Genomic DNA, 15,466 nt, shown 5'->3' with positions numbered 1-15,466 from the left:
AAACATGGGACTGACCATGCCCATGCAGCCTATACTTGGAAAATTTGTAACACAGTGTCTAACATTAGAAGTGAATCTGTAATTGGACAACGTTTGAGGGATAATTTTGAGTGTGCAAGTTCTTCTGGTGTTATGGAATTACACTGGCAACCAATTTAGAATTGTCAGCCAGCCTCGCAGTGTGCTGCATGTGTATACTGGAAGCCTGATATATTAATACACAGGGTCCTGTACTTTGCAGACAGAGAGCATGTACAGGCACTGTGCCTATTTCAACTCAAAAAATAGATGTCTGGCATTCGCTGGTTCATTTCTCCAGACCATGTCTGGTTGTTAACTATCAATCATTATTAATCAGTGCATTCTCAAGGCAATGCCTCTACCAATCAGAATCCACTTGCTAACCAATCAGCACTCTTCTCTCATGCAGTATAAATGTTGCTTTTCCCTTGAATTTGTATTCTTGCATAATGTCCCAATGAGCACAAATGAAAAAAAGTAGGTGTCATGGTGGCTCAGTGGTTTGCACTTCTGCCTCACAGCACCAGGGATCTGGGTTGGATTCCACACTCAGGCAACTGACTATATGGTGTATGCACATTCTCCTTATGTTTGCGTGGGTTTCCGTCAGGTGCTCTGGGTTCCTCTCACAGTCCATGTGCAGATTAGGTGGATCAGCCTTGGTAAAATGCAGAGTTACAGGGATAGGGTATAGGGGATGGGATGCTCTTCAGAGGGTTGGTGTGAACTTTATGGGCCAAATAACCTTCTTCCACTCTGTAGGGATTCTATTTTTTCAACAATACTTAAATTGAATAGTAAAAGATGAAATGCTCATAATTGTATTATCTGAATCTTATCTTCCAATTTATAAAACTATCAATGATAGTGAATTTCAATGTTTTGTTTATTCATTCATGGCTAGGGCAGCACTTATTGACCATCTCTAATTGTCCAGAGGGCAGTTAAGAGTCAACTACATTGCTGTGGGTCTGTTAAATTTCCTTCCCTAAAGGACATTAATGAACCAGATGTTTTTTTCTGACAATCAGCAATGGCTTCATAGTCATCAGTAGATTGATTGTACCATCTACCATGGCATAACCCAGGTACCCAGGAATTTAGTTCGATTAATAGTCCAGCGATAATACCGTTAGGCCATCGCCTTCCCAAACCAAGTTTATCCAGAACTAAAAATAGCAGATTGTGGGCGAGGATGTGGCGTAGTGGTAACTTCATTGGAGTAGTACTCCAGAGCCTCAGACAAATGTTCTGAAACCATTTCTTTCTGGTCATATTGTCAACACCCTCTTCCAAATCCGTGGTCTCTAACACCTAGAAGGATAAACGCAACAGATCTGGCAGCATCTGTGAAGAAAAGATCAGAGTTAATGTTTCGGGTCCGGTGACCCTTCCTCAGAACTGGACTTGTTCTTTTCCGCAGTTCTTTTGATTTTTAAGAGCAGCAGATACTTGGGAACACCACCGGCTGCAAAACACCCACTTCATCCTGATTTGGAACTGTATATTACTATACATGTTAATGCTGCTCCCTCACTCATGCTCCCTTCTCCCTCAGTGCCCTTTTGTTACAGACTGTATCTAAGCTGATGTTAATCCAGCTCCCTCACATTGTCACTTAGGTAGCCCCTTTGTTCCCAGTGACCTGTGTTGCTGACTATATTTCTAATGCTGTTAATCCAGCTCCCTTATACTGTCATACATATTGCCGTTTGCTGTGCATCCTGCTCATCAATTCCTCTTATCCTGTTTCAGTTGATGAGATACTAATGTAAAATCTGTAAACCTCTTATGCTCCCTTGGTGGACACAAGCATGTATTAGGGCTAATGTCGGTTCTGATTTGTAAGCAAAGTTCTTCACTAATGGCATGCTGTGCCCTCAGCAGCACCTCAGAAAATTATTCTCATCTTCATATAAAGTTAATTATACCAAAGGAGCAATGAAATCTTACAGTGCAGCTGTCTTACCGGCTGCTCTGGGTATGAATCGAGGGTAATTGGCTGCGTTGCCATCATGGTTTCAAGGGAAGTTGGAAGAATGTTTGCATCATGAGGAAGGAATCTGGTGACCCTGAAACATAAAACAGGGAGGTTAAGGAAGGTGTAGTTTGAGGTACAGTTCACAATTTTTCACTTTTTTTCCCCCTTTTGTTTCCAATGACATGGACTATATTCTGACAAAGGCACAGAGGTGAGAATTCTGCCTCTGTGTCTTGATCACTATGCAATTAGCTGCCTTAAGTTGATGCTTCATACCCTGAAGTATATCAGCATTCATTTTTCATCTACACAGGAGGACTTTCCAAAATGTAGATTGTGATCAAAATCAAAACTAGCCAGACTAGTACCTCACCCTATGTTGAGAAATATTAGACCAACAGACACCATAATCCCTAAACATAAACTCCAGAGCTCTGCAAAAGCAAACTCACTCCAAAATGTAGCAGTGCAGTGGGGAGTGGGAGGGGGCTCACAGTGAATGTATAATGCTATTATTATCTTACAATAATGACAAAGCAAGGAGGTACAGTTTATCACAAAAGTTTACACACTGCTTTAGAAAAGGAATTGGGAATTGGGAATTTGCTGAGTCTGCAACAGTGAAAAGGGTATACCCTAATGTTGGGAATCTGCGACCACAGAATAAAATAGAGGGTTCTACTCCTACAGAGGTGATACAAAGTTTCAAGGTCACAGTTGTTATCACTGTCACACATATAGATTTATAGCGGGAACAATTTGGGAGCAACCTTATTGAAGTAGTTTAAGAGTCACTTCTTAAACGGCTTGCAATGAAGCCATAGGGGAACTGGGAGGGTGAACTTATTGTGACTAATGAGGCTGGATGAAACAGTCATATTGAAATATAGGAGTATTTGGGGGGCTAATTATTGCTGCATTGTTAACTTTAAAAATTGAAATGAGTACAGAAAAGATAATGAAAACGATGAAGAAATTGGATTTCATTACAAAAGATTCTGGGGGATTCAATACTTCATGGAAACAACAAAATAGGAAGAACAACAACCTATTAAAAAAGAAAGGGCAGTATGAAGTAACGCTATTGGGAAAGTTAAACAAGGCAATAGATACGATATTGAAATCATGATAATGGCAACAATTTGTCTCTGAACAAGGTAGACAGCTCCCAAGGTGGCAGTCCTTTTAACAGCTGGCCAGAGGTTGATTAATGCTTTTACATCCATCATGCTTGCCAGACAATGAATGTCTACAAGTGAAGATCTAACCATTGTACTAGATGTTCAATGGCACTACCACTGCTGAATCTCCCACTATCAACATCCTCGTTAGCACTGACCAGAACCTGGAACAGGCATATAAATACACTAGCTACAAGACCAGAGACTAGCAATATTACAGCACATAATTCACCTCCTGACTCCCCAGAGCCTGAGCACCATCTACAAGGCACAAGTCAGGAGTGTGATGGAATATGGAGTGCAGTTCCAAAAACACTCAAGAAATTTGACACCATCCAGGACAAAGCAGCCTTCTTAATTGGCACCACATCAACAAACATTCACTCTGTCCACCAACAATACTCAGTAGTAGCAGAGTATACTTTCTTTAGTCTTATTCACTCACAGGATGTGAATGCTGCTGTTTGATCGAGCATTTATTTCTAGTCCTTAGGTCCCCCTTGAGAAGGTGGTCATGAGCTGCTATCTTGAACCCTTGCAGTCCCTGTGCTGTAGGTACAAGCACAATGCCACACGGGAGGGAGTTCCAGGATGTTGACCACAGGATCACAGCACTGTTATAGTGCATACAAACACAGAAGAGGATCTGGAGGAGGCCATTTGGCCCTTCGTGCCTGCTCCACCATTCTTCACAATTACGGCTGATCGTCCAAGTCAATAGCCTAATCCTGCTTTCTCCCCATAACCTTTAATCCCATTTGCCCCAAGTGCCATATCTAGTCACTTCATGTATACATTCAATATTTTGGCATCAACTACTTCCTGTGGTAATGAATTCCACAGGCTCACCAGTCTTTGGGTAAAGAAATGTCTCCTCATCTCCGTCCTAAATCGTCTGCCCCGAATCCTCCATACTGTGACCCCCGGTTCTGGACACACCATCAGAAACATCCTCCCTGCATCTACCCTGTCTAGTCCTGTTAGAATTTTATTAGTCTCTATGAGACCCCCCCTCCCCACCTCCACCTCATTCATCTGAACTTCAGCGAAAACAATCCCAATCTAGTCAATCTCTCCTCATATGTCAGATCCACCAACCCTGCAATCAGCTTGGTAAACCTTTGCTGTACTCCCTTGAGAGCAAAAGCATTCTTCCTCAGAAAAGGAGGCCTAAATTACAAACAATATTCCAGGTGTGCTCTCACCAAGGCCCTGTATAACTGCAACAACATATCCCTGCTCCTGTACTTGAAACCTCTCGTAATGAAGGCCAACATACCATTTACCTTCTTTACCGCCTGCTGCACCTGCATGCTTACCTTCAGCAACTGGTGAACAAGGACACCCAGGTCCCACTGCACACTCCCCTCTCCCAATTTACAGCCATTCAGGTAGTAATCTGCCATCTTGATTTTGCTTCTGAAGTGAATAACCTCACATTTATCCAAATTATGCTGCATCTGCCATTGATTTTCCCACTCACCCAACCCATCCAGATCATGCTGAAGGATCTCTGCATCCTCATCACAGTTCACCCTCCCACCCAACTTGGTATCATCTGCAAACTTGGCGTTGATACATTTTGTTCCCTCATCCAAATCATTAATATATATTGTGAATAGCTGGGACCCCAGCACTGATCCCTGTGGCACCCCACTAGTTACTGCCTGCCAATTTGAAAAGGACCCATTAATCCCTAGTCTTTGTTTCCTCTCTGCCAACCAGTTTCCTATCCATCTCAAAATACTTTCCCCAATCCCATGCGCTTTAATATTGCATATTAATCTCTTATGTGAGACTCTGTCAAATGCTTTCTGAAAATCCAAATATACCACATCGACTGGCTCTCCCTCGTCAATGCTACTAGTTACATCTTCAGAGAATTCCAACAGATTTGTCAAGCATGTTTTCTCCATCATAAATCCATGCTGACTCTGTCTGATCCAGCCACTGCTTTCTAAATGCTCTGCTATAAAATTCTTGACAATGGATTCGAGGATTTTCCCCACTACCGATGTTAGGCTTACTGGTTTATAATTCCCTATTTTCTCTCTACTTCCCTTTTTGAATACTGGAATGACATTAGCCACCCTCCAATCTGCAGGGACTGTTCCAGAGTCTATAGAATCCTGGAAAATGACCACTAATGCATCCACAAATTCTAGAGCTACTTCTAGAGCAGAATGAAACAATTCAGCCCATTGTACCTGCACCAACTTTTCAAACGAGTATTATTACCGAGTGACAATCGCCTGCTTTTTCCCTATAAATCAGCCATCGTTATCTGATCTGGCCTACATGATGTTTAACTGCCCTAAGCAATAGCCTAGAAAATCTCCCAGCTCCAGCAACACAAGAAGCTTGACACAATGGAGGACAAAGCATGGCGTATTGAGGCACACTGGAAGTGTCCCCACTTCTGGGGCAGAAGATCTGGAATCAAGTCTCAGCCGCCTCAGAAATGTGTCTTAATGTGTCCAAATGGATTGATTAAAGACTTTTTCTTTCAGGACAAAGCAGCCTGCATGATTATCAACTCACCCACCACCACCTACACACAGTAGCAGTGGCATTTATCGCCTGCATGGCGTCCAGGGTGTACTAGCTAGATGGATAGAGAACTGGCTGGGCAACAGGAGACAGAGAGTTGTAGTGGAAGGGAGTTTCTCAAAATGGAGAACTGTGACCAGTGGTGTTCCACAGGGATCCGTGTTGGGACCACTGTTGTTTGTGATATACATAAATGATCTGGAGGAAGTTATAGATGGTCTGATTAGCAAGTTTGCAGATTACAGTAAGATTGGTGGAGTAGCAGATAGTGAAGGGGACTGTCGGAGAATGAAGCAGAATATAGATAGATTGGAGAGTTGGGCGGAGAAATGGCAGATGGAGTTCAATCCAGGCAAATGCGAGGTGATGCATTTTGGAAGATCCAATTCAAGAGCGAACTATACGGTAAATGGAAAAGCCCTGGGGAAGATTGATGCACAGAGAGATCAGGGTGTTCAGGTCCATTGTACCCTGAAGGTGGCAACGCAGGTGGATAGAGTGGTCAAGAAGGCATACGGCATGCTTTCATTCATCGGACGGGGTACTGAGTACAAGAGCTGGCAGGTCATGTTACAGTTGTATAGGACTTTGGTTCGACCACATTTGGAATACTGCATACAGTTCTGGTCGCCACATTACCAAAAGGATGTGGATGTTTTGGAGAGGGTGGAGAGGGTGCAGAGGAGGTTCACCAGGATGTTGCCTGGTATGGAGGGCGCTAGCTATGAAGAGAGGTTGAGTAGATTAGGATTATTTACATTAGAAAGATGGAGATTGAGGGGGGACCTGATTGAGGTCTACAAAATCATGAGAGGTATAGACAGGGTGGATAGCAAGAAGCTTTTTCCCAGAGTGGGGAACTCAATTACTAGGGGTCACGATTTCAAGGTGAGAAGGGAAAAGTTTAAGGGAGATATGCGTGGAAAGTTCTTTACGCAGAGGGTGGTGGGTGCCTGGAACGCGTTGCCAGCAGAGATGGACACGATAGCGTCATTTAAGATGTATCTAGACAGATACATGAATGGGCAGGGAGCAGAGGGATACAGATCCTTGGAAAATAGGTGACAGGTTTAGATAAAGGAACTGGATCGGCGCAGGCTTGGAGGGCCGAAGGGCCTGTTCCTGTGTTGTAATTTTCTTGGTTCTTTGTTCTTTGTACAAGATGCATAGCAGCAGCTGCTCACCAAGGATCCTTCGATAGCATCTTCCAAATCTATGACCTCTACTAACTCGAAGAACAAGAACATTAGATCCATGCAAACACCACCACCTGCAACTGCCCCTTCAAGCCACACATATGTCTTCCTGACTTGGAAATATATCACTTTTCCTTCACTGTTGGCTGGATCAAAATCCTGGAAATGCCTCCCTATCAGTTTATCCAAGGCAACTGGATTAGGCAACAAATGCTGGCCTAGCCAGCGATGCCCATATCCTGTGAAACAATTTTTAAAATATACTTTTGCCTACTGAATATTAAAAAAAAAACATTTCTTCTGCAAGGCGTTCGTTTCAATAGAAAAACGGAAGGTCACAAGAGCCCAACACTTTACAGCTGTCCAGTAGTACAAGATTTTTCTGTTTCTTGGCTATCAGCTTTCAGCATCTTGAGAAGCAGCTGCTTTCTACAGATCCAGTCACAACTGATAATACAACTGTTAAACTCATTAAAGAGTTGAACTGCTTTCCCACTATTGTCATTGGCAACAACTGTTTCATTGATAGGTCCACAGAGGATGCCATATCACTTGCCCTGCACGCATCTTTGGAACATTTGGACATCAAAGACACCTGCTCGTTGACTACAGCTCCGGCTTCAACACCATTATCCCCTCCCACTGATCTCAAAACTGCATGACCTTAGTCTCGGCTCTGCCCGCTGCAACTGGATCCTCAGCCTTCTGACCCACAGGCCGCAACCAATGAGGATAGGTAACTGCACCTCCTCCATGATAACACTCAACACTGGAGACCCCAAGGATGCGTTCTCAGCCTCCTACTGTACTCCCTGTACACCTGCAACTGTGTTGCCAAATTCTGAATGAACGCCATCTACAAGTTCACTGACGACAGAACCGTAGTAGGATGGATATCTAACAACAACGAGTCAAACTACAGAAGGGAGACAGAAGGCTTGGTGGTGTGGTACAATGAAAACAACCTGTCTTTCAATGCCGGTAAAACTAAAGAAATGATCATTGACTTCAGAAAGAAAGGAGAAGGCCCCATCTACACTAACGGAACTGAGGTTGAGATGGTGAAGAGCATCAAGTTTCTTGGACTGGCAATAACTGACAACCTGTCCTGGATTTCCCACACAGATTCGATATTGATGAAGGCGCAACAACGCTTCTTCTTCCTCAAGTGGCTCAGGAAATTTGGCATGACTATAAGGTCCCTCACCAATTTCTACAGATGCACCATTGAAAGAATACTGTCTGGGTGCAAAACGGCCTGGTATGGTAACTGGTCTGCCCAGGCCTGTAAGAAACTAGAGAAGTGGGTGTGCACAGCCCAGACCATTACGGAAGCCAACCTTCCATCCATGGACTCCATTTACATGGCTTGCTGCCGCAGAAAGGTTGCCAATATCATCAAAGACCCATCACATCCTGGTAATGACCTCCTACAACCTCTTCCGTCAGGCAGACGACACAGAAGCCTGAACACATGCACCAGCAGGTTCAGGAACAGCTTCTTCCCGGCCATTATCAAAGTGATGAATGGAATCCATAGCCTCAAATAACACTAATCTTGCTTACATCAATCTTGCCTAGCACACGCTCTGTGCAAAGTAACCTGTATGCCTCTGTCTAAAGTCTCTTTGATCTGTACATCCTTTGCTTACTATGATCTGCCTGTACTGCTTGTAAACAAATCTTTTCATTGTATTTCGGTACACATGACAACAAATAAATCAAACAACTTGAAAGTAAAATGCTTCAAGATGTCCAGTGATTGTAAAATGTGGTATGGAATTGCAAGTCTTTCTTTTTCTCTTTTATCTGAATAACTTCAGTAGCCATTAGGAAGGAAACGTCACAAGTATTTTACTTACCTTGAAAATGCATAAGAGATCAACAGCGACAAGAAACAGAGAGTAATGGTTAATGGACTTTTTTCAGACTGAAGGTAGGCTTGTAGTAGAGGTCCCCAAAGGTCAGTTTAGGACTTAGATCATGGAAAAGTACAGCACAGCAACAGGCATTTGGCCCACCATGTCTATGCCGACCACGATGCCATTCTAAACTAACCCCATCTGGCTGCACGTGATCTATATTCCTCTATTCCATGTCTGTATGTCTGTCTAAATGTCTCTTAAGCATTGCAATTTTATCTCTTCTACAACCTCCCTGGCAGCATGTTCCAGGTACTAACTACACACGGTGTTAAAAAAAAATTGCCTCGCGCATCTCTTTTAAACTTGCCCCTCTCACCGTAAATCTATGCCTCCCCCCAGTATTTCAGATTCCAGTCTGGTAAAAAGACTCTGGCTATTCACTTTATTTCAATTTTAGATACTTCTCTATCAGGTCTCCCCTCAGTCTCCAATGCTCTAACAATTCAAGTTTGTCCAACCTCTCCTTTTAGCTAATACACTCCAACCCACGCAAAATCCTGGTAAATCTCCTTTACAACCTCTCCAAAATCTCTGCATCCTTCCTACAGTGTGGTGACCATTACTGCATACAGTATTCCAAATGTGGTATAACTAAAGTTTATTACAGCAGTAACATGACTTGTCAACTTTTATTCTCAATGCCCTGACCAATGAAAGCAAGTAAGCTGTATGTCTTCTTTACCAACTTATCCACTTGTGTTGCTACTTTGAGGGAGCTATGGACATGCACCCCAAGATCCCTTTGTCTATCAATGTTCCTAAGAACCCTGTCATTTACTGCATACTTTCCTCTTGCATTTGATCTCACGAAATGCATCACCTCACACTTGTGTGGATTAAACTCCATTGGCTATTTCTCTGCCAACTTTCTAACTGATCTATTTCCTGCTGTATACTTTGACAACCTTCCTCACTAACCACAACTCCACCAATTTTCATGTCATTTACAAACTTACTAATTAGAACACATATATAAATTATTTGGATGAAAATGTATGACAAACAACAAAGTCCCAGCATTGATCTTTGTGGAATGCCATTTGTCACAGACCTCCAGTCTGAAAAAAACACCCCTCCAGAACTACTCGCAGTCTTCTACGACAAATTCAACTTTGCATTCAACTCATCAACTCACTGTGGATCCCATGTGACTTAATCTTCTGGACCAGACTATGATGGGGGATCTTGCCAAATGCTTTAGCCCATGCAAACAACATGCACTGCCCAACCCTCTATGACCTTCATCACTTCCTCAAAAAATTCAATCAATTTGTAAGACAAGACCACCCCTGCACAATCTCAGCCTCCTCCTGTGGTCACCAGCATTACAGACACCAGTATTCAGCCAATTCGATTCACTCCACTTGATGTCAAGAAATGGTTAGAGACACTGGATACTGCAAAGGCTACAGGCCCTGACAACATTCCGGCAATAGTACTGAAGACTTGTGCTCCCCTAGCCAGCTGTTCCAATATAGTTACAACCCTGGTATCTAACCGGCAATGTGGAAAATTGCTCAAGTATGTCCTTACACAAAAAGCAGGACAAATCCAACCTGGCCAATTACTGCCCCATCGGTCTACTCTCAATCATTAGTAAAGTGATGGAAGGTGTCATCAACAGTGCTATCAAGCAGCACCTGCTCAGTGATGCCCAGTTTGGGTTCTGCCAGGGCCACTCAGCTCCTGACCTCATTACAGCCTTGGTTCAAACATGGACAAAAGAGCTGAATTCCAGAGGTGAGGTGAGAGTGACAGCCCTTGACATCAAGGCTGCATTCGATTGAGTGTGGCATCAAGGAGCCCTAACAAAATTGGAATCATTGGGTATCAGGGGCAAACATCTCTGGTGGTCGGAATCATACCTGACACATATTATGGTTAATATGGATTATGGTTATTGGAGGCCAATCATCTCAGCTCCAGGATATCTCTGCAGGAGTTCCTCAGGGTAGTGTCCTAGGCCCAACCATCTTCAGCTGCTTCATCAATGACCTTCCTTCCATTAGAAGGTCAGAAGTGGGGATGTTTGCACAATATTCAGCACCAATCATGGCTCCTCAGATACTGAAGCAGTCCTCGTTCAAATGTAACAAGATCAGGACAATATCCAGGCTTGGGCTGACAAGTGGCGATTGATACCTTCTGCCCTTCTTGATTTTTATTAATTAGACTTTGGGGAGCCAAAGCACAATTTCAAAACATGATGATACAGAATGTGAAAACTTTGTGATCTGAGGAGGACAATGTAGGACTTCAAAAGAATACCAATAAATTGGTGAAGTGAACAGGCAGGTGGCAGATGAAGTCAAATGTGAAGTGATTCATTTTGGTAGGAAGAATATAGAAAAACAGTGGTGGTATTGTTCTAAAGGAGCTGTAGGAGCAGAGGAACCTGGGAGTCACCTGTACATAAATTATTGAAGGTGGAGAACAAGTTGATGCTGGTTAACAAAGCATTCAGATTTCTACGCTTTATCAGAGCACAGAGTACAAAAACAAGTAAACTGTATTAAACAAGAGCAAAATACAGATTCCGTCTCAGCTGGAGTATTTTGTTCAGTTCTGTGCATTACATTTTAGTTGGTATGCAAGTACAGCAAGTAATTAGAAAGGCAAATGGAATGTTATAGTTTAAATGGGATAGAATCTAAAAGCAGAGAAATCTTGCTACACTGTACAAAGAATTGCTGAGACCACAGCTAGACTACAGTGCACAGTTTTGGTCACTATTCTTAAAGAGAGATATACTTTCATTCAAATCCATTCAAAGTAGGTGCATTCGTGTCATTCCTGGCGTGCAGACTCAGTCTTTGACGAATGGCTGAGCAGGTTGGACCTGTATCTATGAGAGTTTAGAGGACTGTGAGGTGATAAGACCTGACAAGATAGATGCTGGAAAGATGTTTCCCCTTTTGGAAGAATTTAAAACTGGAGATCACATTTTAAAAGTAAGAATTCTCACTTTAGGACAGAGATAATGAGAATTTCCCTCAGTAGATCATTAGTCTGTAGAATTCTCTTCCCAGAGACCAATGAAGGCTGGGTCATTGAATCAGTTCAAGGGATATTATATCAATTTTTGATCAGTAAGGGAGTCAAGGGGGAGATGGGTGAGAAGGCATTTAGGAAAGTAGAGTCGAGACCATAATGAGATCAGTCATGATCTTGATGAATAGTGGGGTAGGCTTGACAGACTGAAAGGCCAACTCCTGATTTTATTTCTTATAATTTTATGTTCCAATTTACAGAATGGCTAGTCCACCAGAATTGAAAGCATTACTCCAAGTGGTGGCTAATTAGGTACTATATGAATTTAACAATACCGCGGTTTTGTATTTCATTCTCCCAGAAATAAACTCCAGTATATTAATTACTCTAAAGCCTCACATTTGTACATTTGCATTCACTTGATTCATTGTTCTTTAATCCTATTTATTTTCCCCTTTACCAAAGAATAAGCAGCTCCTTTATTCCTTTACCAACTTGAACAGCCTCATTCTGTGTTAAATTTAATTTGTCATTTATCACACATTTCGCAAAGGGAAGGAGACAAATAGCAGGTAACTATAGGTCAGTTACCTTAATGTCTGTTATTATAGAATCATACAGCACAGAAACAGACCCTTCGGTCCATGCCGACCATAATCCTAAACTAAACTAGTCCCACCTACCTAAGGTTGGGCCATATCCCTTCAAACATTTCTCATCCATGTACTTATCCAAACGTCTTTTAAACGTTGTAAATGTACCTGCATCCACCACTTCCTCTGGAAGTTCATTCCACACATGAACCATTCTGTAAAATAAAAATTGTCTCTCATGTCTTTTTAAATTCTTTCTCTTTTAACCTTAAAAATATGCCCCCTAGTCTTGAGAGCCCCCATTCCAGGGAAAAGACACCTGCCATTCACCTTACCTATCCCCCTCATGATTTTATACACCTCTATAAGGTCACCCCTCAACCTCCTTTCTCCAGTGAAAAAAGTCTCAGCCTATCTAGCCTCTCCTTACAACTCAAACCCTCCATTTTTGAGAAATTGTTAGGCTGTATTATAAAGGATGTAATAGCAGAGCATATAGAAATATTTTTAAGGTCTTAGTGAAAACTTGTAGCTCGGGTTGTGAATGCAGTTGTTTGTTAACTTGCTGAGCTGGTTGTTCTGTGGTGTGCAGATGTTTTGTTACCATTCTAGACAACATCATCAGTGCAACCTCTAATCGAAGTGTTGGTGTTCTGCTCCGTTCTGAATTTATATGATCCTCTGGCATGTTGGGTCTAGTCATTTATGGTTCTGTTTTTTAGCAGCGGTGTGTACACAGTGTCTATTTCTATGTGTTTGTTAATGGAGTCTCGTGTTGAGAACCAGGCTTCTAGAAATTCCCTTGTCTCAGTATGGTCACTAAATCCCAGTTGAACTGATGGCCCTCATTGGCTGTGTGTATCAAGACAAGTGAATATCGGTCGCGTCTTTTTACTGCCAGCTGGTGTTTGTGCATCCTGGTCGTCAGTTTCCACCCCGTTTATCCAATGTAATCTTTACTGCACTCGATTCATCGGATTCTGTATATCACGTTAGTCCTGTTTGCTGTTGGTATGGGGTCTTTAGTCTTGGATAGCATTTGACGCAGTGTTGATGTAGATTTGTGTACAATATAATCTTACGTGGTCTCAGTAGTCTGGTTGTCATTCCTGATATATTTGTGATGTATGGTAGCGATGCTAGTGTCTTCTTTTGTACCGTGTCCTCTGACTGTCGTTTGTTTTGTAGGTGAAACTTCTTGGGTATCTGTTGTCGGTAAATACTTTGTGTAGGTGTTCTTCTTCCATTCTCCGGAGTTCTGGGTTGTTGCAACATGATACGGCTTGTTTAAATAGCGTCTTAATGCAGAGTTTGCATATGGTGGGGTGGTTGCTATTGAAGTTAAGGATTTGGTCCATTTGTGTGGCCTTCCTGTATACTTCATTCCGGCATTAGTTAGTCTCTCTACCATTACGTCGAAGAACCGGAGCTGTTTAAAAACTGATAGAACTGCGGATGCTGTAAATCAGGAATAAAAACAAAAGTTGCGGGAAAAGCTCAGCAGGCCTGGCAGCATCTGTGAAGAAAAAAATCAGAGTTAACATTTCGGGTCCGGTGACCCTTCCCGAAACGTGAACTCTGATTTTTTTCTTCACAGATGCTGCCAGGCCTGTTGAGCTTTTCCAGCAACTTTTGTTTTTGAATGGGAGCTGTTTGTTGTTTTCTTTGTGTCTAGTGAATTTTATGCTTGCAAAGATGTTGTTAACGAGTTGGTGGGTTTCTTCTACTTTTGTGCATTTGATTATTATGAGTGTGTTGTCCACTTATCTCATCCACAGTTTCAGTTGGATTATAGGAAGGGCTGTGTGTTCCAGTCTCTGCATCACTGCTTCCACGATGAGACCTGAGATGGGGGTGATCCCATCAGCGTGTCGTTGATCTGTTTGTATATTTGGCCATTGAACATGAAGTGCGTTGTGAGGCATAAATCTAGTAGTTTCAGTAAGCTGTCCTTGCTGATGTTGTTCGTGTCCCAACTCAAACTGTGGATATCATAAATGGACGACACATTCGTAATAACCAAACGCACAAAAGTAGAAAAAAAACCCATCAACTTGTTAACAAGTATAAAATTCGCAAGTATAAAATTTGCGTAATGCTAGAGAGACTAACGGCGAATTCCAGACCCATGTACACAGTAAGGCCACGCACACAGACCTATTCCTGGACTTCAATAGCAACCACCCCACCATACACAAACAGAGCTGCATTAAGACACTATTTAAACAAGCCGTATCACACTGCAACACCCCAGAACTCCAGAGAATGGAAGAGGAACACTGGCACAAAGTTTTCACCGACAACAGATACCAAAGAAGTTTCGTCCGCAGGTGCCTACAAAACAAACGACAGTCAGAGGACACGGTACAAAAGAAGACACTAGCATCACTACGCTACATCAAAAATATATCAGAAACAACCAGACTCCTAAGTCCGCGTAAGATCATAAACTGCACACAAACCTATTTCAACACTATGTCAAATGTTATCACAGACTAAAGATCCCATACCGACGGTAATCAGAACTAATGTGATATACAGAATCCCATGCAGTGAGTGCAATAAACATTACATTGGGCAAACGGGGAGGAAACTGATGACTGGGATACACAAACACCAGCTGGCCGTAAAAAGACATGACCAATATTCACTTGTCTTGATACACACAGCCAATGAGGGCCATCAGTTCAACTGGGACAAAGTGACTATACTGGGACAAGCGAACAACAGACATGCAAGGGAATTTCTGGAAGCCTGGTTCTCAACACAGGACTCCATTAACAAACACATAGAAATAGACACCGTGTACACACCACTGCTAAAAAACAGAACCGTAAATGACAAGACCTACCACGCCCGAGGATCATATAAATTCAGAACGGAGCAGAACACCAACACTTCGATTAGAAGTTGCACTGATGATGTTGTCTAGAATGGTAATGAAACATCTGCACACCATGGAACATAACCGGCACTTTTCCCTGCAACCGCAGGAAGTGCTACACCTGCCCCCATACCTCCTCCCTCA

At 42.5% G+C, this 15,466-nt stretch overlaps 1 protein-coding gene across 1 annotated transcript in view; it reads right to left on the bottom strand.

Moving 5' to 3' along the window:
• pknox1.1 (pbx/knotted 1 homeobox 1.1) overlaps window positions 1-13,713 on the bottom strand; it is a 130,859-nt gene extending 117,146 nt beyond the window's left edge. The window contains exons 1-3 of the mRNA XM_048603006.1: window positions 13,521-13,713; window positions 12,529-12,553; window positions 1,991-2,093 (exon numbers count right to left, since the gene is read on the bottom strand). Of these exons, the coding sequence (XP_048458963.1) occupies window positions 1,991-2,093; window positions 12,529-12,553; window positions 13,521-13,713 (321 nt within the window). The remainder of the gene's footprint in view (window positions 1-1,990; window positions 2,094-12,528; window positions 12,554-13,520) is intronic.
• Window positions 13,714-15,466: the final 1,753 nt, after the last annotated feature.

Source organism: Rhincodon typus, chromosome 11 (genome assembly GCF_021869965.1).
Source record: "Rhincodon typus isolate 14 chromosome 11, sRhiTyp1.1, whole genome shotgun sequence".
NCBI classification, from domain to species: Eukaryota; Metazoa; Chordata; class Chondrichthyes; order Orectolobiformes; family Rhincodontidae; genus Rhincodon; species Rhincodon typus.
This window is presented reverse-complemented; position numbering and strand designations above follow the sequence as displayed.